The 23,547-nt window shown below is 38.2% G+C and overlaps 1 protein-coding gene across 5 annotated transcripts in view; it reads right to left on the bottom strand.

Moving 5' to 3' along the window:
* The window catches only part of RPGR (retinitis pigmentosa GTPase regulator), a 51,243-nt gene extending 40,530 nt beyond the window's left edge, over positions 1–10,713 (bottom strand). For 3 of the 5 annotated variants that reach the window (XM_081125762.1, XM_081125763.1, XM_081125766.1), the window contains exons 1-7: positions 10,474–10,713; positions 8,689–8,814; positions 8,171–8,263; positions 6,505–6,567; positions 4,293–4,451; positions 1,925–2,074; positions 149–307 (exon numbers count right to left, since the gene is read on the bottom strand). In XM_081125762.1, coding sequence (XP_080981888.1) covers positions 149–307; positions 1,925–2,074; positions 4,293–4,451; positions 6,505–6,567; positions 8,171–8,263; positions 8,689–8,814; positions 10,474–10,636 — 913 coding nt within the window. In that variant the 5' untranslated portion in view covers positions 10,637–10,713. The remainder of the gene's footprint in view (positions 1–148; positions 308–1,924; positions 2,075–4,292; positions 4,452–6,504; positions 6,568–8,170; positions 8,264–8,688; positions 8,815–10,473) is intronic. The other 2 variants (XM_081125765.1, XM_081125764.1) reach the window with 2 other exon arrangements.
* Between the last annotated feature and the right edge of the window lie 12,834 nt (positions 10,714–23,547).

Below are 23,547 nucleotides of genomic sequence, written 5' to 3'. Positions count from 1 at the left end.
AGATAATACTGTATTGTACAATTAAAAATCACTTAAGAGGGTAAAACAAGTGATAAGTGATCTTACCACAATAAAAAAAGGAATATAATTTTTTTTTTCATTAGCCACCAAAGAAAGCAAGAAACAGAGCAATACGGTCCACATTTACCTGTGAGAACCACTGTGTGCCCTCCACCACAAGCTACTTGGATCACTTTCTCGGGAATTCCAGGCACCAGCTGGGGCACTTTGTGATTTATCAGTAGCTGTTTGGGAAGACCTAACTTCCCATACTCAGGTTCTCCAAATGTATACAGTTCTCCCTCCACTATTAAAGGAAAAGAACAGTGATCAATGATGACATAAATATGGACAAGATACTGGTCTTTTTAGTACATGTTCTCATGTTCAATTAAAAATTTAGAAAATGGCAACTTAATAAATTTGATATTAAATTATGATATTTTTACTATATGGTGAGGAAATAAAGCCAGATTATCCCTTCGATTATTCTAGTCCAAAATCTTCACGAAAAATTCACAACCATCACTACTAAGAAACAACTAGAAAATTATTTTAGCTGTTTAATAAAAAAAAGACTATCTGGCTTCTATTTCCTTTTAATAAAGCAGGACTAGACATTAAGCCCCCATAAGAACACAGATTTTGTTTTGCTCATTAAGGTATTCCAAAAACCTAGCAGTGTCTAGTATACTGAGCATTTATTGAATAGTTGTTGAATAAATGAATAACTGCTCTTATGAAATTTGTTTCAGAAAACTCATTTATGTGAGTAAATACGTTGTATGAGTCTTAAGATAACAGATTTTACTGTTAGATGGTACTTCCTCCAGACTCTTATCAAGGAGCACCTTACATTTAATCACTGCCTTGTCAATACCAACACTGCTGACCTGCTTCTGTTATTATACTTACTGCACTATGACTATGAACTTATTGAAAGTAAGAATTTATTTTGTTCATGTCTATGAACTGAACTGAGTTTTATAAATTAGGAATTTTAAAACCTTAGTAAATATACACTCTAATCTAAAGAATGACACAGAACATATCACCATTTGTGTGAGGAAAGAGGTAATAGCAGGTTTTGTTGCTTATTAATTGCATTTCTCCAAGAAAACCATGATTGACTACTGACCAACCCCCCCAGGGAATACAGCCCTTGAAGAGTTCTTTATGTCAGTGATTGATTTGTTATGTACACTGGTCTTGCATGCACATCCTGCTAGCAACTGGCCACAGCATTTGAAACTCAGGTCCCCTACCTGGCTGGCGTGGCTCAGCAGTTGAGCATCAACCTAGGATCCAGGAGATCGAGATTCGATTCCTGGTCAGGGCACATGCCCAGGTTGCAGGCTCGATCCCCAGTTGGGGGCATGCAGGAGGCAGCCTATCAATGACTCTCTCATCATTGTTGTTTCTATCTCTCTCTCTCTCCCTCTCCTTTCCTCTCTCTAAGATCAATAAAGATATATCTTTTTAAAAAAGTTAACAAGTTAGAGAGAGTTTGAAATTATAAATTCTCATTATTGAAATGAAGAAACAGTTTTAAAACGGATCAAGCCCGGCTTGTGTGGCTCAGCGATTGAGCACTGACTTACGATCCAGGAGATTGTGGTTCGATTCCCAGTCAGGGCACATGCCCGGGCTGCCGGCTCAATCCCCAGCAAGGGGGGCATGCAGGAGGCAGCTGATCAATGACTCTCATCATTGATGTTTCTATCTCTCTCCCTCTCCCTTCCTCTCTCTGAAATCAATAAAAATATATTTTAAAATATATATAAAATAAAACAGACCAAAATTATTTCATTACATGGACTATCATGGCATTATTTCTATGGAACTGTAGAATGCTATATCATTTTATTATTAACTATTAACTTAAAAATGGGAGATAACATGAATTCAAAATGTTTTGTCTTACTTGTTACAAAAGCTGAATGGTAATATCCACAAGAGATCCAGGCAATAGGTTTTCCAACAGTCACTTCATGAGGAATATACACATTAGATACATTATTTAAGCCAATCTGCCCTTCAGAATTTTCTCCCCACATAAAAAGTTTTCCATCATCTATAAAGAACACACAAGGAGGAAAAAAGTTTTTAAAAAGTGGCAGGTCTATGAAGTTATTGTATTTCCAACAGCCCGTTTATTTCTTTTTCTTTTTTTTTGCAATATGAATAGGCTGAAAATTTTCCAAAATTTTAAGTTCTGTTTCCCTTTTGATTAACCATTTCATCGTTTTTTTTTTAAATATTTATATATATATATATATATATATTTATTTTAGTTTAAATTTTTATCTTAATAGCAAAGACAGAATGTCCTTTCCTATAATAACCTTTTCTTTTTTTAATGTCTCTAAACACAAAATAGTTTCCTTTTGAGCAGCCTACCTACAAGTGAACTAAATGACAGCACGAGTCACACTGGACATCATCTCCTGGGCAAGTCCCAGGTCAAAAAAGCCTAGAAGACCTGGCTCTGAAAACACTGTGGAAATGACACTTTAAAGAAAGAAAAAAATAAAATAAATATATTTCTCTAACTACTTTTTCAATTTACACTTGAAAACATATAATCCAGCTTCAAAGAATCAGGAGATATATTAGCATACATAGCATCTCAAATACAGGTTAACTTACATTCCTTCTGATAAGGGATTTGATGTCAGGAAAAGCTAAACTAGGAACATATTTTATTTTTATTATTATTAATTAATTAATTAATTTATTTTAAATTTTATTATTGTTTAAAATATTACAGATGTCCCTTTTTCTCCCCAATGACCCGCTCCACCCCGTTCCCTCCCCCTCCCCAGTTCCCCTCCCCACCACTGTCCAGGTCCCTGGGTTGTGCATATATGCACACAAATTCTTTGGTTACTCTCTCCCCCTCCACCCACCCGCCCTCCTCCATCCCTCTGACATTCATCAGTCTCATCTATGCTTCCATGTCATTGAATCTATTCTGTTCATCAGTTTATTAAGTTCTTTAGATTCCACGTATAAGTGAGATCATGTGATATTTGTCTTTCGCTGCCTGGCTTATTTCACTTAGCATTATATTCTCCAGGTCCATCCATACTGTAGACACTTCTCCAAAGAGGACATACGAACGGCCAAGAGACACATGAGAAAATGCTCAACGTCGCTAATCATCAGGGAGACGCAAATTAAAACCACAATGAGGTATCACTTCACACCTGTAAGAATGGCTGCCATCAACAAATCAACAAACGACATGTGCTGGCGAGGGTGTGGAGAAAGGGAAACCCTAGTACACTGCTGGTGGGAATGCAGACTTGTGCAACCACTATGGAAAACAGTATGGAGGTTCCTCAAAAAACTAAAAATGGAGCTGCCGTTTGACCCAGTGATTCCACTCCTAGGAATGTATCCTAAGAATCCTGAAACATTCATCAGAAAGGATATATGTACCCCGATGTTCATAGCAGCACAGTGAACAATAGCTAAGATCTGGAAACAGCCCAAGTGCCCATCAGTAGATGAGTGGATAAAAAACCTGTGGGACATTTATACCATGGAATACTATGTAGCTGTAAAGAAGAGGAACATATTTTAGAAAGAAATCATCAAGACTTATTTAACTCTTAATTAATTTAAAAATTAATCTTTGAAGTGATTTAATAATAAGGCAAATAAAAGAAAAATTGAAAATAAGAATCAAGAGAAGGATGTCAAAATGCTAACTGTACTGCTGACAGAACTGAAGAATGGAGCCTCAGGGCTGACTCTGGCTCTCCTGACAGCCAGAGCAACACCATAAGTTACAGAGTTCTCCAGACTGTGACAAAGAAGCACACCAGCAGCTTCTTCAGTGAACCAGGTTTATCTCGGCTCCAAATTTTAAAGAAGTTCCTCATACAGGCTTTTGATAAGGAGGCAGAGATACTATGACCATTACAAACTGTATTTTAACAACATATATCAAACAGACTATGATGTTTCTGATAGCAACTTCATTAAATCTGTAAGTATAATTTTCAGAACATATAATAAAGATATTTTAAAATGTCACATGAATAAAAGGACAACATAGCTAAAATTGTGTTTAACAATTATCTTCAAAATATATGTTGACATCTAATGCTAAATAAGCATAAAATTGTAACATATGTCAAGGTTTAAAGTTCTATTTTAAATGCCTTCTGAAAACACATCATCAATGAAAGAAAATGTCAACGCTGTCTTCAGTTTACTGAGTTGGTATATCCTAGCCTAAAGGAAAGGGATGTGCCCCAGCTTGAAATGGAAAAACGTCTCACCAGTTAGTGCAGCTGAAGTGTTAGATCCAGCAGAGAGCTGTTTAAGCTGATACTGGGATGTAAAAAACTCAATTAGATGAAAAGTGTTTCTATCTTCAGCGTCACCAAGTCCTAGCTGGCCTTCATTATTTCCTCCAACTGCATATACTTTGCCCCCTTCTGCACATAGAAAAGAAAACATCAGTATACTACAGCCATCATCTTTCTGAAACAGGCTAGTGTATACCAGAGAGTTTCTCGATTAATAGTGAAGAAAACTGAGAGCTGATATTATCCTGTAATTTGGTGCACAACTACATTTCATTGTCAAAAATGAAGCAAAACAAGTAAGGCTATACATTTTTGTGAGATTTTACAAATCATTCCAGAGTCCCAGTAGCAACTGAAATGCATAGAATGTGTGGAATGTATTTTCTTACTCATGCAGGACTTTATTAACTCAGAGCAGAAAAGAGGAATTTCCAAATTAGTTTACAACCTAAATCAAACTATTTAAAAAATATATGGTTCATTAATTTTAACTTCCATACCCATTAAAGCTAAGATTTAATAGGTAACAAATAAGTAAAATGTGGCAAATCCAAGAAGAATATAATTAGAAACCTAAAAAGTCTATGTTGTATAGTTCTTTTAATTTTATAGCTAACTAGAAAGGCAGTATATAGCATTGTGTTTAGGAGAAAGGACCCAAGAGCCATATTTCCTGGGTGCAAATTCTGAGTTGCTTATCAGCTGTGAGCCCTTGGGCAAGCTGTACTTAACCTATCCGTGTCTCCTTTTCCTCATCTGTAAAACAGGGATAGTAACAGCGCCTACTTCATAGAGCTGTTATAAAGTTTAAATTAATTAACATTTATAAAATTCTTAGAACAGCATTTGGCTCATCAGAAGCACTATAAACATTTTTTAGTTACTTTATTAATTAAATAAGAAGTATATCATGCCTACATAATAAACATTGCCAATAAGCTCTGAATAAAGATTTTTTGAAACATATACATATTAAAAATTAGTGATATCCATCATAAAAATGCACATGAAGTTAAAGCCTCACTAAATAATAGGGGAAACTGAGGGCAAAATCAGCCCGAATCAGTAAAAATTGAGACTTTTTTAAATGAAATGTAATTGAGGAGACAAGACTGGCCCTCAAATGGAAGATACTACAAGGCCACATGGAATTAGACCACACAATTTACATGTATGGAGTGAACCAGAGTTGGTGAAATGCTTAGCATAGTTCAGAGAACCACATGAGTAAAAAGTTGAATAGTCACCAAAAGCTCCATGGAAGAAGTAAAACTAATACTGCATCTTAAAAGAATCTGAGAAAGAAAAGACATTTCAGCAAGGGAAAAGTATGAATAGGGCAGAGAGGTGAGCAGCCAAGGTAGTGAGAATAGCCTAAAGACAGAAGCTGTGTGGAAGGGAAAGAAGGTAGGAAGGACTGAATGGCCAAGGCCTGTATGTCTAAGTGTTCCAGCAGCATTTGTTGAGAAGACTACCTTTTCTTCATTGAATTGCCTTGGCACCTTTGGCAAACATTAGTTGGGCATATTCATGTGGATCTATTTCTGGATTATGTTCCATTAATTTTTGTCTATCTTTTGGCTAATAGCACACTCTCTTGATTACTGTAGCTTTGCAGTAGGTCCTGAAATCAGGTAGTGCTAGTCCTCCAATTTTGTTCTTTTCAAAATTGTTTTGACAATTCTAGGTCCTTTGCTTTCTCATATAAACTTAAGAATCACCTTGTCAACTTCTACACACACACACACACACACACACACACACACACACACACACACACAGAGAGAGAGAGAGAGAGAGTCTGTTTGGATTTTGATAGAAATTGTTCTGACTCACATCAATAGGGGTTGATGTGAGGGTGCGGATGGCTCCCACTCACCTGAGAAAATAATAAGGAAGAGCAAGAACAGGAACAAGCAGCCCCTGAGATGTGCACACGGATAAGGAGGTGCTGCCCCTTGACATAATCCAAGGAAACAATCTTTTTCTTCAGCCATTTACCTCCTATTTGCATATTTTCAAAGGTAAACAAGTGTACTAACCACTTACATTTTAAAAAATCCTAATCTTACTGTTTGTTGCCAAGGTATCAATTCTATTAATTTTACAAACTCACAAATGTACTGGAACGAGACCTCATTCCTCAAATTGGGCAGGAAGTCATACAGATTGAATACCATACCTGTTGAAACTAGGGTGTGGTTCCGTCCACAGGCAACAAGTTTCACCTTTTCAGGTTTTAAAGCTAAAAATATGACAATTAAAATATGAAATGATTATGAAAATGATAAATAATATAGGTCAAATGGTAAATAAAGTAGTAGAATAGACATTTAAACCCAGGCCTATCTGATGGCAAGGTCAATGTTCTTAATTACTAAACTAAAAGTTTTCAGAACTAGCTGTGCATCAAAATGACCAGGGGATCTCTGAGAAAAATACACAGAGCTCAGCACTACCCCTGAATACTCTGAGTTAGTAAGTCTGAGCTAAGGTGTAGGCGTCTATATATTTTTAAAAACTCCACAGGTAAGTAATATGTGCTGAGATCCACTGCATTCTGTTATGCTGCCTTGATACCAACCTGATCCTTTACCTAATCTGCCATCACCATCAATTTCACCTTCTACCTCATTCAATGAAACACTGTAAGTCCACTATTCATAGGTATATACCTTTGTTAAAGTTCTTCATTCATTCACACATTCAAAAAAAAAACCTTTATAGAACATATCTTAAATGCAAAATGGCTGCAAAGATCACTAAGATAGAGTCCCTGATATCAAGGATCTAAAAATCTAGATCAGGGGTGGGGACCATCTGGCCGTAGCGCAGTATACAGCCAGGAAAATCATTAGGTCTGGCCATGCCAAGCCAACTGAAGGAGGAACTCTAAATTTAATAAATCTAGGAGCTTTTTTTCATAGCTAATTTTTAAATTGATAATTTTGTATGGCCCGCAAATTATGTTATAAATATCCAAATGGCCCTTGGCAGAAAAAAGGTTCCCCACTCCTGGTCTAGACACTACTGTTAGCTTGTCTATTAGATAGTAAGAGCCATAGGCACTGTGAATATACCCAAAGGTTTAGCAGATTGTGCCCAGTAAATACTTTTTGACCAAGTGGAATACTTTAAAAGTTCTATAACACCATCTATAAATTGCACTGAAATTTTGAGCTAAAATTAAAAATTTGGCTGAGAAGATAAAGAATGCTCCTCCTGTCACATCTCAAGGAATCTCCATCACCATTCAAGTTTAGTTGATGTTCCCAGGTTATACCTCAACAGAAGCTTTGCACATACAGTGAAAAACTTTGTAAAGGTACTATAAGCCCCCTATTTTCTGCAACAGTCCTGATTGAAAATATTTTGTCCTGTTCTTGTAAGAACATTAGTACTAATCAACCCCTAGTCTTGATGTTTTGTTTAGTACATCTATTCACTAAATACAGCAGAGTAAAGTGTGTTTTATAAAACCAGAAACTACATGATGTCCTCAAATCTAATAAATGAGACAGAGCCCAAAATTCTAACATTACATTTTTGCTCTTTGTATATAAAATAGTAATATTTAAGTACATTTAAAAATAAGTGGGGAAAGGATGTTCAAATGCAATATAGTAGAATCATTACTTTCTTTGTGACATCTGGGTTTAAAATCACTGTCATTTTTAGACCCTAACATATAAAAATGAAGTTAAATGTCAATAATGCTCAAGTAGCTATCAGAAAATAAAGAACTAAAGGCTTTATTATTTATAATATATTAAAGGACTACACAATCAATATAAAAGTACTTTGGTTTGTTAAGTATTTAAAGTGATAAAGAAGAAAAGACCCCAAACCTTTGACACATGTTGGTTTGCAAACAGCTGACTTTGATCCTAATCCTAACTGGCCCCAGTTGTTACTGCCAAACATGTAAAGTTTATTATTTCCTAGTGGAAAGGAAAGAAGAAATAATAAATTGAAGCATTTTCAACATCAAGTAGTGTGAGATGAAGTCATAGCAAATAAATAAAAATGCTACACTTAAAAGGTTGTCATTGTTTTCCATGTTGAAACAGGTTACCTTGTCCATATACGTATAGCCAGATTCTGTTGGGTGTAAAAGTGTTTCTAAGATTACATGCTAACAGTTTTTTATTTTATATAAATAGATTTACTATTTCTTATTCTAAGAAAGTTGTGTGTATTGAAAATCATATTTCAATATACTAAGGGAACTTAAAATTTAAAAGACAATTGATGAATCAACTTGTCAAGAATTATCTGGCAAAATAAAAAAACAACACTTTCTATACAATTTCAAAATATTTAAAACAGCGCATCTATATATAATATTTAGGATTTTAATACTAACCAGTAATAACAGCAGTATGTTCATCTCCACATGCAAGATATGTAGGTATATCATTTTTAAACCAGAATTTGCTGGGAATATTTTCAGCAAACTTAGTTTTTCCAAATGTAAATACAGCACCCGAATCTGCAAATATATGATAGTTTCTATTTTACAACTTTTTCTATGTTGCCTGTTACTAAAATATTTTTTCAATAATTTATTCAAATTCCTTGTCTCATGATAACTTTGCCTCTGCTATAGCACTGTTTACACCCTCCTTCCTCCACCTTAATTCGGTATTACTCCTCAGACTTCATTCTAATTTTACTTATGAAATCTACTAAATTAAATATGTATTATTCATTTACTGGTATAAAGTAAGACATATACTATCACAAGGAGGGCAGTCCTCAATAACGTATAGGCCTGGTGTCACCAGGTGGACCCACTCACTCTGGTTAACACCTCATGGTTTAGCCCTTGACTGAGGGCTTTTCTCCACACAGAAACAGGACAATATTGAGTTCACCATTAGCATCACCAGGATGCAGGATGTTTGATCCAGTACCATTTTGAAGAACAAAAACCTCTACTGGTTACCAATAATCATTTAAATACACATGGACACCCCAAATAAGAGACCAGATCCAGCTTTTGAGTAAATCTCAAGGAAGATGATCACACATAAAGAAACTAATGGGTACCAGAAAGGAAAACGTAGTAAACATAAGTATTAATAAATATTAATGCACAAGAGACTACACAATTGGAAAACCTGAGGACGATTATGAGGCGTGTCATTTCTAACTGACAATTGAGATGTGGTAGGCCAGTTTCTAGAATAGGCTCTGAGTTTCCCTAGAATGAATAATTTTAGCTGTTTTTTCCTGCTCTGGCTTCCCAGGAAAACTTCCACCATACCCTCGCCCCAAGTCAGAGTTTGGTGGTTCCTGCTCTGGCGCCCTGGCCATCTACTGCCAAACAGTATAGCTACTGTCATTTTGTTTACTTTCTTGTATCCCTCACTAAGCTGTGAACCCCGAGAGGACAGGAATCAAATTATATTAGTCAAGAGCATGGCAGAAAACACAATACTTATTTCAGTGAATGCATGATTCTGCTCCAATCCAGTGTGTTTTCCTTCAAAGTGTTCGTCATGAATAATTAGTGGTCAGAAAAATCAGTTTATTGGGTCACGATGAGCATTTTAAAAGTATTATAGAAAAGATCTGAGTGCATCACAAGTGGTTAAAGTACTGCTCTTCATGAAATGCCTATTTCTGTTATCCAGTATGTATGAGGTAACCTATGTGTGTCGTCACAATGTCAAATGTGCTTTAAGGCTCAGTGGGAAAAGTCTTAAAAAACACACCACTCGCTAACGGCTCCCCCTTCACCCCTTTCTAAGTCATTTTCCCATCCTCTTTTACCTCGCGCCCCCTCACCACCTACTCTCCGAGGTATTCAACACATAAACTAGATCCTGGGGACCTAGAAGGAGGTACTCTGGGAAGTTTACAGTGAGGTAAAAACTGCCCTTAACTTCGAGAAACTCACAGAAAGCGTATTTAAACAGAACAAAAAGGACAGACACCCCTAATCCGTGGTTTCCCCTCAGTCCCTCCCTTCCTTTCCTCGCTCCTCTGCCGCTCTAGGGGGCGCGGCTGCAGCTCCGGCCCCAGCCAGGCGGCCGCGGCTCCGAACAGTAGCCAGACTGGGCCGGTCCGGAGGCGGGGCCTAGCCTCCCGCCCGCCCGCGGACCCTCCCCCTGGGCCCGTCGCCACCAAGGCGGACTCGACTCACCGGGCACTACGTCCTCAGGTTCCCCCATGCCGAGAGCGCTTCGGGGAATCCGTGTCTGGGCCGGGAAGATGGCGGGGGCGACTCGGTTGGGCTTAAGGTAGTACCCCAGCCTGGACTGAGGCCGCCGAAGCCCCTCGGGCTTCCATGGCGACACTCTGGGCATCAGAGGCTACCGCGTTCCAGGAAGTCAACAAACAGCAACCTAGGGCAACCGAGGAGGAGCGTTGAGGCGCGAGGCGACACGGGGCGGGGCCAGGCGGGGCGGGAGCCGCTTGGAGGGGAACGGTGGCGGGCGGCGGTTGGGGCGCAGGCGCAGGCGCAGACGCAGGCGCAGGCGCAGCGGCTTGTCGGAAGAGCCCGCGCGCCCTCTGGTGGCCCTGAGGGGAGGGGCGACCACGCTGCGCAGTGATGCCTGGGAGTGCTCACCATGCTCAACTCCGGTTGAGGTCCTGGACGCACAGAGATCATGCCGGGATAGTGACAGAGGTCACAAATATCACGTGCTGTCACTCAAGCTCTGTGGCACAAGCAAACGTGGGCGCACAACTGTAGTAATACCGGTAATGGTGACCATTTCTAACTAAATGAAATAGGCTAAACATCCTGAATCGCATTTGTCCCCAAACCTGACATATACTAGATGCTAATTAAATATTTCTTGAATAAGTCAGCCCTACCTCAGCCCTGTATCGCAGTTAATGATACTCCGGTTTACAGATATGAAGATCATATGAGGGAGAGCTGGGGTTCAGTTTAGCCAGTCCAGCCTGTATGCTGAATGGCCCCACTGTGTCCTCCAACAGGAGAAGGCTGAAGTGTACAATCTGTGGCAGGAATAGGTTCAAAGAAATTTCACCAACTGCAGAACATCATTGCTCTAGAATTTGTCCAGAGATGTTATATTTTTCTTCAGTCAAACCTTAGTTTCTTGTGCATCAAAACTTGGCCATCATAAAACAGAATAAAAGCCATCTTCCAGGATGGGTAGATTTATGTATTTGTGGTAGTTTTGGGCATGGGCTCTAGAATTAGACAAAGTTGGATTCAAGGATCGTTGAATTCCTGTGGGTACAGAAATGTGTTACTGAATTTTTAAAGGGTGTTTACATGAAAATTGGGAGGGGAGATTAAAAACTATTCAATGTACAAATAACCACTTACTTACCAAAGCAAACTGGGAATTACTATGAAAGTGTTTAACAAGGAGCATTGACTTAGTGTGAGAGGTTAAGAAAAGCTTATCTGAAGGAAGGACTTTAAATGTAAGAACTGAAGAAGAAAAAGCTGGGAAGTGTGAGACGGCTCTGGGCAGAGAATAAACCAGTAAACCTAAATGTCATGCAAAGGCTCATAAGGAGCTTGGCTCTTTCCAGGATCTGAAATAGGTGACACTGGCTCACGGCAAGGTGGCAGGGTCTTGGGCCTCTTAATCTGAGATTTTTATCCTAAGGACAATGGGAAACCATTGAGGGCTTTCAAGCAGTGGTTTGATAGGATCAGTTATGTGTATTCCTGGAATCATTCTGCTTGACTGCTTTGTGGAGAAAAAAGGAAGCCATTGAGGGCTTTCAAGCAGTGGTTTGATAGAATCAGTTATGTGTATTCCTGGAATCATTCTGCCTGGCTGCTTTGTAGTGAATAAATTGGAGCAGGGAGGAGGGTTCAGAGGCTATTGCAGAAATTCAGAGAAGCAGTCACACTGCCTTGGAATACAGGGGAATTGGCACTAGAGAGGAGCAGTCAGATTTGGAAATATTTAAAGATGTAGATTCAACAGGAAATGGTGTCTTACTATTGACTCCTAGACAGGACAGGACTACCAAATAGCTCTTAGAGCAACAGCAAAGAAGTGGCCCTAAATTATTTGCAAAGAATTGGATATTCTTTTTAAAAGCATCATTGCAGTCACTATGGGAAAATCAGAATTTTTAAAGACTTACTTTAGTTATGATATGCTTTCATTTGTGTGGTTTATTTTTTAATTTCAGAATATAATTAAGCACATTTTGGTGCCGAGCACTCGGGAAGGTATTGATGCAGCCCTACTCCATCCACTCCCAGGTTTCTAAGATAAGCAGACAGGGAGAGGGTGGTGCTATCTACTGAGATGAGGAACACTGAGGAAAGATCAGGAAGGGTTGAAGTTAGGTAGGTCAGGTGGGGAGAACATGACAGTTCATGATATCAAAGAGGAGATACTGAGCTGAGCAGGTGATTGAGCAGAAGCTCCAGGTGGAGGCACATTTTTAGCTGATGCCTTGGTCTAGGTGGTGATAGCAACTTTGGAAAAGACCGGTAGGTGAATGACTGCAAAGTGACTACAGACTGAGAAGAAATGCAGGGTTAGGATGAGATGTAACGAAGGCCCAAATTTAATGGCCCAGCAACAGACACTGAAGCTGAAAAGGAGATAGTGTGACCAGAGAGGGACAGCCTACAGAATAGGGTTTCAACAAGGAGGCTGTGGTTAATTGTATTCACTTGATGCTGAGATATCAAGTAAGGTGAAAACTAAATCCTCACCAAATTTAGGAATGCAGAGATCATTAGTGGTGCTGAAAAGAGCTGTTTGGTAGAGTTCTGGAGGAGGAAACAATATTGGAGTAGTCAGAGAGTGGGAGAACCTGAGATAAAGAAGTGAGGGTGAACATTTTGGAGACAGGAGATGGAGATGGTCTAGGAGAGAGGGGGAGATATTAATTGGAGGAAGAAAGTAAGGGGATGGAGAACTTCTGTTAAACTTGGAAAGACTTGAAAATGCTGGTGGGCAAACTGAATAGAAGGGGAGAAAACACAGATTCAGGACAGTGAAGAGTAATCAATATAGTAAGGAATAGATGGCATCCAGATCACATGTGGAGGGACTAGCCTTAGAAGGAAAAACACTACTTTTAGTATAACAAGAAGAAAGGAAGAAAGTCTCCCTTCACAATATACTTCTGATATATATGATATCTATATACTATTGATATGTGTGATATAGATATATGTTATATAATATATGATGATGTTATTGTCTATCTCAGAAGATTGTTGTGAGATGCTAGGTAAGACATGTAGAATATTTTAAAAATTTATCTTTATTGTTGAAAGTATTACAGGGGTCTCCCCTCCCCCCCCCATTGATCCCCTCTACCCCACATCCACCCCCCCCAGGCCTTCTTCTCCACACTATTGCATATATGTATAGAAGTTCTTTGATTAATCTCTCCCCACCCACTCCCCCACCCTACCTTCTCTCTGAGATTTGTCAGCCTGTTCCATGTTTCTATGTCTCTGGATCTATTTTGTTCATCAGTTTATTTTGTTCATTAGATTCCACATATGAGTGAGATCAATGCAGGTAGAATTTACAGCTTGGTGCCTACAGTAGAGTAGCCCTCAACAGTATTAACTATTACTAATAAGGCTGGGTCTGCTAGATTCATTGTATTTGTCAGCAAAACCCAGGCTATGCTGCAATGCAAACAACACCCAAATCTTAGTGCTTAACACAAAGAAAAAGTTTCTTTCTCACTTACGCTACATGTCCAACATGGGTCAGCAAGGGGATCTGCTCCACCTGGTCCTTCAGGACCCAGGCTACTGATGGAGGTTCAACTATCTTGTTGCTGTACCATATGTGATCCTAGCCTCTGATTGCTGTAACAGGGCAGGAGAGGGAGCAGGAAATTCAATGTTTCAGGGCAGAAGTAACATATATCTTCTTCTCACAACCCATTGGCCACATCCAGTGTTCTGTGTCCCTGTGCATTGCAGGGAGACTGGGAAATATGGGAGTGCCCATGACATTCAGTAAGTCGTAGATACCTCTGCAACAATCCCTGTAGCCAGATGGTTTCAGGCTGTGGAGTCACCTCCCTTGTGTTGGAGAAGGCAGAGTTCAAAAGAATATAATTTTATGACTCACTTGATGCCCACTTCATACATAGCCAACCACTAATATACTTCTCAGGAAATCATGCTGATATACAGAAGTCACCACCCATCTGACAACATGTACAACTCTTGGCAGTTTCCCTTATTAATTCTAGTTGTTATTCATTTCTGGAGCATTTTGTGTCAACTAAAAATAGAAGCATGTATGAACAAGGAAGACGTTTGATGGATTATTCTTTTTAGCTGAACTAGTTCCTTTTTTGACAGTATTCAACAAAATTTACAAGAATTTATTTTTGAGTTGCATTACAATGCAGCTGTCATCAACGTTTATCTCTATTTGGAAGCAGATAAATGGGTATGTCTCCATTTTGAAAACTCCAGTATGAAATCCCATAAGCATCCAAATTTACAAATCAGACTTAATGGCTTCTTTGATTTCTTAATTTTTGTAGTGCAGGTCCAGGATATATGAACTAAGAATGCACAGGTCCAAAGCCATGGAGTTTTATTTAAAAAGAATATTTTCTCCCAGCCTATGGCTTGCCTTCTTCAAATTTTAAAGAAGAGAAAAGGAAGAAAAATAAAAAGAACCCAACCAGAAAAAAAATCAATGAACAAAAATAGGGATCTGTACCATAAAAATCCAAATTTTAAACATTCGAAAAGACAACTCTACAATTAAAAGTGAAAATAAAACAATAAAGTTTCTTTATTCATTTTGACTATTAAATTGGCAAGGATTGAAAAGACTGCCCAGTCTAGTTAGCAGGAGACATAAGCACATTCATTCAGTTTGTGGGAATTTTAAAAGGCACATCTTTTTGAAAAGGCAATTTGGAATTATAAATTTTATATATATATATATATATAATTGAATTTATTGGGGTGACGTGGGTTAACAAAACCGTATAGTTTTCAAGAGTACAACTCAACAAAACATCATCTGCACACTGCATCATGCTCCCATTGCCCCAAAACAAAGTCTCTTTCCATCCCCATTTATCCCCGCTTTGCCCCGCTCCACCTACCCCCACCTGCCTTTCCCTCTAAAGGCATATAATTCTTACTCATCATAATTACCTATATAGATAAATTCTTCCAGAACGATTTCTACAGAAATATACAAATTTGCACCAAAAATATGTGCAAGAATGTTTATTACACCATTGTTTGTTAGAGTGAAAAAAATTAAAAACACCTAAATGACTTCAATAAGCTAATGAATAAGTAAATTATTGGACTTCCATACAATGGAAGTATGATGCAACCATGAAAATCAGTATTATAGTTTTATATGTACTTATATGGAAAGATATCTAAAATCAAATTTTAATTGATAAAAACAAGTTGCAAAGTAATATGCAGAACATTATCCCATTTCATAAAACATAAATTAACATACATAGATGGGTGTACTATACACATAGGTAAAAATCCAGACTAATATTTACTATACTGTTTAATAATAGTTCCCTCTGGGGTATGGAATTAGATGGGCCTTCTAATTTCTACATAATTCATGTCTGTGTGTGTGTTTTTTTTAAATTAACACAATTTGCTTTTTCAATTAAAAAAAGTTCAAAATGTAAAATAATAAACCAAAAAATTAATAGACGCTGACAATCATAACAGCTAACATTTAATGAGCATTTACTACATGGCAGGCACAATTGTAAGTACTTTACATACATTAGCTTATTGAATTATCGCAAAATTCTCTGGGACATGTTTTACTGAGTATCTCATTTTTACAGATGAAGACACTGAAGTACAGAGAAGTTAAGTAACTTGCTCAAGGTCAAACAGTTACTAAGAGATTGAGCCAAGATTTGAACTTATGCCTGTCTGACTGCAGAACCCTAGCTCTTAGGACTATGCCATCTACCTATTAAGGAAAAATAAAAATATTTTAGGAAGGAAAAATATGTTAGAAGATCCTAGTTCAAATCAATCCAGAACAAACTAGCTAACCATTGATTTCTACACAAATTTTGAGCATAGAATTGTAATGATTGTGTCCCTTTATGGGTTTTATTATATACTAGATATCTGATTGAGGCCTTTTACCTATATTATTTTTTTAAATATATGTTCAGAAAGATCTAGCTTCAAAATATATCTGCAAACTCATCATGTCCCATTACCTCCATGTCCAAAACACCATCACTTTTTACCTACACAATTTCCACCACTTCTTAATTGGTGTCCCTGCTTCCACCCTAACAGTATTTACAACCCAGGAGTCAGAATGATCCTTTTGACGGCATGACATGCTTTCCTCTTTGTCAAGACCCTCCAATGGCTTCCCTGCTGACTCAAAAGCCAAAGTCCTAACAATAGCCTACAAGATCATGCATAACCTGGCTTTCCAACTCACTGAGCTCATCTCCCACCCCAAACCTGCAAGCAAGGAACTATTAAATCACTTTACAGATATTAATGATATGTAAGTGAGCCTATTAGTAAATATTGAGTCAGTAATCAAACCTAGTTTTATTTGACACTGATGGTTGAATTCCCTACATTACACGATGCTCTAATAAAATGGTTATTTTTGCAGTAATATGAGCATATTTTTGCTAGACATAACTTAGACATTTCCTCTTCTTTGGGCATAATTTAATATAGCATTGCTGAAATTGCTGATAATGAGCTTTGCCTCTTCTTTTTAAAGAGGCTCTGGGGCTTGGGGTTTATTCTTGTAAAAAGTCACAGAAGAGCCCCACTGGTGTGGCTCAGTGATTGAGCATCAACCTATGATCCAGGAGATCACAGTTCAATTCCTGGTCAGGGCACATGCCTGGGTTGCGGGCTTGATCCCCAGTGTGGGGCGTGCAGGAAGCAGCTGATCAATGACTCTCTCATCATTGATGTTTCTATCTCTCTCTCCTTCTCCCTTCCTCTCTCTGAAATCAATAAAGACATTTTTTTTAAAAAGTCACATAAGTGAAAATCCTTAGTCTTTGCATATTAGATTTTAGAAAATATATTTATTTTGAAGAATAATAAAAAAATTAAAAAATAATTTGAAACAAGTAGATGAAACATATAAAACTTTTTCAAGAAGAAAAATATCCTTCGGGGGTGACAAATAAAGGGTTACTATAAAGAAATGGATCTGATGATCTTGAGTAGCTCACACACTAACTCAGGAGATAATTTCAAAACAAGAGTTGTGGGGGTTGGGGGGATGGGTGACAAAGGTGAAGGGGACTAAGAGGTCCAAACTTCCCAATTATAAATAAGTCACAGGGATGTAATGTACAGTATAGGGAAAATAGTCAATAGTATTATAATAACTTTGTGTAGTAACATGATTACTAGACTTATTGTGGTGATCACATTGTAAGGTGTATGAATGCCAAATCACTGTGTTATTCACCTGAAACTAATACAGCATTGTATGTAACTATACTTTAATAAATAATAAATTTTAAAAAGAGATGTGAGGGATCTATGGCAGTAGTTGTATGACTAGGCAATGCCCAAATGACTGTTTTGAAGGATCATGTAATGTGATGATAATGGCTTAGATAATTATACTCATATTATGTGCCACTTATTGGTCTGAACACTTTATTTATTTAAATTTGCATATTACAGAAGAGAAAACTGAGGTACAGAGAAGTTAAGTTACCCGAGGTCTCTCATCTAAAATGTAGTAGTGCTTTGAGCATGTACAATCTGGCTCCAGAATCCCAGCTCCTAACAACTGCACTATACTGCCTCTTGAAAGAGCACAGAGCAGTGGGCTTTAAGCTTTTCAGATTACACATCCTCATTCATAACCAACCAGCAGCCAGAAGACGTGAGAGTGCATTGATGTAGCCCATGAAATCAGCTTTCCTGGGTAGATATCTAGCACCTGAGGCTATCAGCTGGTGCATAGAATCAGTGAGAAGACTGAGGAATGAGGCTCAGAAAAAAAAAAGGCAGAGATCAAAGAAAGCTACCTGCAGAAGCAATACATGTGTATTTAAGTTCTTGTATGCATATACTGCTGTACTAATACGTTTATAATATAAAACATATACAAAAAGTTTTAAAATTATTAAATAAAAATTAACATAGCAAAAAGTTCTAATATTTGGTTGACTCCACCAAGATGGATGTCTTGAGCCTCCCCTTGGGAACACAAGCCTTAATTTAGAAAATAGGCTTGAGGTAGCATGGTTTTGGATTCTGGCTTTACCACTTATTACCTGAGTAATCTGGGCAAGTTGCTTACTCTTTGCCTCTGATTCCTCATCTGTTAAATCAGGATAATAACTCCTAATTTGAAGATTGTGAGGTTTAAATGAGGTGATGTGTACAAAATCTGTCGTGCCTGGCTTTCAGTAAACTCTTTACATATTGCTTTCCCTTATAATTTTAGTTCCCACTATTTGTTTTATGGTCATGTTTTAAAACGTGTAATACTTTGTACATACTTATATAATGATGCTGGAAGCAGCCCTGCAGTTAGACTTGGTGCATCTAGATGGTGCCAGATTAATAGCTTTCTCATGCTCCAGCATTCCAGCATTCCCTGGTGCAACTGTGTCTCTGAGCAAAGAAAACTGTGGAGGAGACATGTGGAAGAACCTATGTGCATTTTACTTTGTGCAAAATACCATACGAATTGGGAGGGAGTGAGGGAGGACTTAATGACTGTTCAGACACTTAAAAATAAATGGCCCGCCTGGCCAAGCGTGGCTTAGCGGTTGAGCATCCACCTAGGATCCAGGAGATTGTGGTTCGATTCCTGGTCAGGGCACATGCCCAGGTTGTGGGCTCAATCCCCAGTCAGGGGTGTGCAGGAGGCAGACGATCAATGACTCTCTCATCGTTGATGTTTCAACTCTCTCTCTCCTTCTCCTTTCCTCTCTCTGAAATCAATAAAGATATATTTAAAATAAATAAATAAATAAATAAATAAATAAATAAATAAATAAATAAATATTGCCGGACTGTTCAGCAATTGCGTGTCTGTGAACAGAAGATCCCTGTCACATCAGCTGGTAGCCATCGCCCTTTTGTGATTGGCAATCAGGCTTGAAGACTCTCTAAGTGGATTTTGAGCTATTTTTTATGTGTGACTTCCCATGGGTGACCTTTTCCTAACAGGGTCTCATGGCTGCATTCAGTTTTATTACCATTCACTGAAAATTTCACCTTTGATCACAACTCTGGGATTTGTTTTTTCTTTCTCCTCCTTTTAGAATGTTAAGCTTGTTGGGTTTCTTTGGCACAAAGTTAATCAGAAAATAAATGCACTTGAAGGCATATCAGTACGTTTTCTGACAAACAGATTACACCCTCCTATTAGGGTAATTTGAGAGGGTTTACTTACAAAGGAACTAATTTCAAAGGGTTGGAAGGGGATTGGAACAGCCACAAGGCATAATGCAATGACCCAGGATTAACAACAGTGCAGGGGTTACGATCCCTTGGCCCAAAGCGATGAAGGGATGGAGAGTTTATTAGAATGCAGAAGGAGAGAGAAGTGTGCAGAGTTGGCCACCTTGGGAGGAACACTGAATTCCTGTTGAGCAACAGCCGACCCAAGGTGACTTCATAGGAAACCATTAGAATAAATATTCTGACTTCACTCTATTCCCTCCCTCCATTCTCCAGCTGGGATTCCAATAGCCAAATACCACCAGAAGTTAGAAGACATGAGAGCTCATTGAAGTAGCCCATACAAATCAGCTTTCCTAGGTAGATATCTAGCACTTGAGACTATCAGCTAGTTCACAGAATCAATAGAAATATTGGCTCAAAAAAATGAAGGCTACCCAGCAGGAGCATTATGGCTAGGACACCACTGCTGGATGCAGCCACTAATTTCACCATGCTTCTAATCTCATTATTTCATCATCTTTCAGTCACATTCTTGACAGCAAAGTCCTGAGGTGGGGGGAACATCCAGTTGGCTAAAGCTAGTTCACCTTCTTTTCCAAGGGGTGGAGACAGAGAATATTGTCTCCTTTGGCTTCCCTGGTGGGAATTGGACTGCTGCCTTCTTTCAAGACTCACACATTTGAGGACTTGTAAATATTAAGAAAGAACTCAAAAGCAAGGTAGGTCAAATATATGGTGATCAATGCAAACTAGACTTTTGGTGTTGAGCATGCAATAGAGTATAGATATACCAAATTATAATGTCGTACACCTGAAAATTATGTAACCACTGTTATATCAACAAAAACAATTTAAGAAACAAGGCAGTTCTCTGTCTCTACCAAAAAAGACAAATCTCCATTAACAGATGACTTCTTAAATTTCCTTTATTAATCTGCAAAAGTAAGACTACTAGACAAGAGTACAGAGATTTATTTTTTATTTCCAGTTCTCTATCTTCTCTTTCTCATTTCCTTATCTTAGGAAGGTCCCTTTATCTCTCTAGATTTTTATACAAGAGAGCAGGACTAAAATCCTCAAATCTAATTGGGGGTTATAAATTTAAGCCCACCAAACAGAATGCCCTAATCAATGTTTTCCTGACAGAACACCTACCTATTAGGCTGTTAATACCTAAACTGCATTGAACATGTATTTCTATCAGTGCAATGTTGGGGTTTTTTCAGCTGCTATTTATATAGGAAACATCTATATTTATGTTCCTAAAATGTAGTGGAACATTTTTATAATGAATAGAGTAATACATGAGACAGACACAAGAGATTCTTGCACATGGTGTGTCTTTTCGTGTGCCTTCACAAGGGAGATCAATATTCTCACTGAGAAGTTCACTCACATTTTTTTTTAAAAACTCCTTGTCTCCAGTCTTTAATCTTGTTCCTTCTATGTCCCTAATTAGCTGGTCAAGCCACTAACCACTGCTCATGACTTGATATAGATCCATGCTTCAAGGCTTCTTTCTCTCCTGGTAAAAGACCAGTGAGGTGTACTGCTTAAAGTTTTGTCCACTCAGAGCATTTCCCTTCTTTGTCCCTCAGATTCAGCATTACTGCTCAATCCACAGTGAATCTTGAATTGTTGGATCCAGACCAATCCAAAATTACATTTCTCATTCTTGATCAAGCATCCTTTTACTCTATTCCCATACACACATCCCAGCGTTTTTTTCAATATAAACTAGAAACCCAGGAGTTCTTTGGCCTTCTCTGGCTTTTTTACTTTGTCATTGCTTTCCCCCTTGCAGGGTTATGTGGAAATCTGACAATCTTGGGAATTGGTGGGGGAGGGAGGAGCATGAAGAGAACTGGCTTCATCTTGCAAGATAACTCCCTCAGGTAAAAGAGCATCTTTAATCAAGGGAAGAACAATTTCATCAGACAAGCTAGGAGAGATTTCTTGAGCTGGCAAGGGAGATTCAATGAGAGTTAAGGGTTCAGCATTCTTAGGGTCCTCTGAATCCTCTCATATATTGCCATGTCAGTTTTCCAACTTTCAGTCTAAACCATATAATGCCGCAATATGCACCTAAGAAACCTGTCATGGATGTGAATACCACTGATATTGTAATTCATCAGCACACAGGATCAAACTAAAGTCTGAGTTTATCTTTGACCATCTCAGATCTGCTGAGGTAGATGACTTTTTTCACCATTAAGCTATTCATTACAAGAAGCAGCCACCGCAGTGGCTGTCATTGAATTCTTCATGCCCTTCACATAATTCTCCTTAAATCATACTCTCAATCAGCATTCCAGGTGACCATAAGCAATTGTTTAATCAGCTATTCTGCCATTAAATATTTTGCCAAATATTTAATCACTATTTCTAAGGGGGAGTTTTAATGTTAGTCAACCAATCCCGGTTTTATCACTTTTCCTTGAAGGTCAGTTGCCTGCAGCTCACTTTGTGGTCAATCAGTCAGAGTTCTTTGAGGGAAAAGGATTTAGTAGGAAATCATCAAGGAACTTAAATAATTAACAGAAGGTCTGGAGAGGAATGCTTGGGCAAAGAGGGAGAAAGTAGGGAGAAAAGGCAGCAGGAGATTGGGCTAGGATATTGCTGCTGACTTAATCCACAGCCATTACTGGGCCTAATAACCATGACAAGAGTGTTCTAGCCACTTGACACAGCCAGAAATGCTGGGAAAAAACAACATTGTAAATCTCCTCTCACTGGCTCTTTTTCTTTAGTCCTTCAAGATTCAAAGGCCCAGGTGAGAGCATGTGCTGGATCATGTGGCCATGACCTGGTTTTGCAGGGGATGAAGAGAGGGAGGGAAGAGTTTTGTACCAAGACACTACACTAAGACGCACACAATGAGAACTGGAGGGGATTTTAGACTCTGGGCAGTGAAAACCCCTCCTTTTCTGTCAATAAGTAATGGAAAGAGCTTTCACTAGAAGTCCAGAAGGCTTTTTCTATTTCTTACTCTCTCACTTGCTTTCTTTCTCTCTTTCTCTCTCCCTAATTGATTTTGAGAAAGTCACTGTACTTCCCTGGTCCTCTGGATGAGAGGGTTGGACTAAGATATTCAGGGTCAGTCTGTGTCTAATACTATATGATCTCAGACCTCTCAAGAACCTAGTAAAGAAAGTACTATGCTTATATTAAAAGTTGAATGGCCTGGCCAGCATAGCTCAGTGGTTGAGCATCTACCTATGATCCAGGAGATCACGGTTCTATTCCCTGTCAGGGCACAAGCCTGGGTTTTGGGCTTGATTCCCAGCAGGTGTCATGCAAAAAGCAGCCGATCAATGACTCTCTCTCATTGATGTTTCTGTCTCCCCCTATCCCTTCCTCTCTCTGAAATCAATAAAGATATATATATTTTCAAAGTTTAATAAATGCATAGTCTAAGATATTTCCTTTTATCAAATAAACACTTTTAAATGATTATTTTGACCCAGTTTCTCATTGTATATAAAACTTCTACATATGTCAGCAAGTCATTTGTGGAGTTTCTCCTATAATATTAGATATTGAAGCATTTTACCCTTAATTGCTTTTTGATAGTGCATGTTGACTTCAATAACTTTCTCAGTAACCACCCCGAAAGTTAAAATGCATGTAAAAATCAAGGTGAACCTTAGGAAGAACAGTGATAAAGGAAGTTAATATTCCAAGAGGCATTAGGGTCTTATCAAGGTTGGTGCATCAGTTTTACTTTAAATCTCTTATCTATCTAATTATTTCACTACTTTGATTAAAGGAAGCTAAAATTGGTATTGATGAAAAGAGAAAGCACAATCAAAGAGGCAGATAAGCAAATAATTGAATGCAAATAACTCT

The sequence above is a fragment of the Miniopterus schreibersii genome (genome assembly GCF_964146895.1).
Source record: "Miniopterus schreibersii genome assembly, chromosome: X".
Classification (NCBI taxonomy): domain Eukaryota; kingdom Metazoa; phylum Chordata; class Mammalia; order Chiroptera; family Miniopteridae; genus Miniopterus; species Miniopterus schreibersii.
Note: the sequence above shows the minus strand (reverse complement) of the source record. Positions and strands in the feature narration are given on the sequence as shown.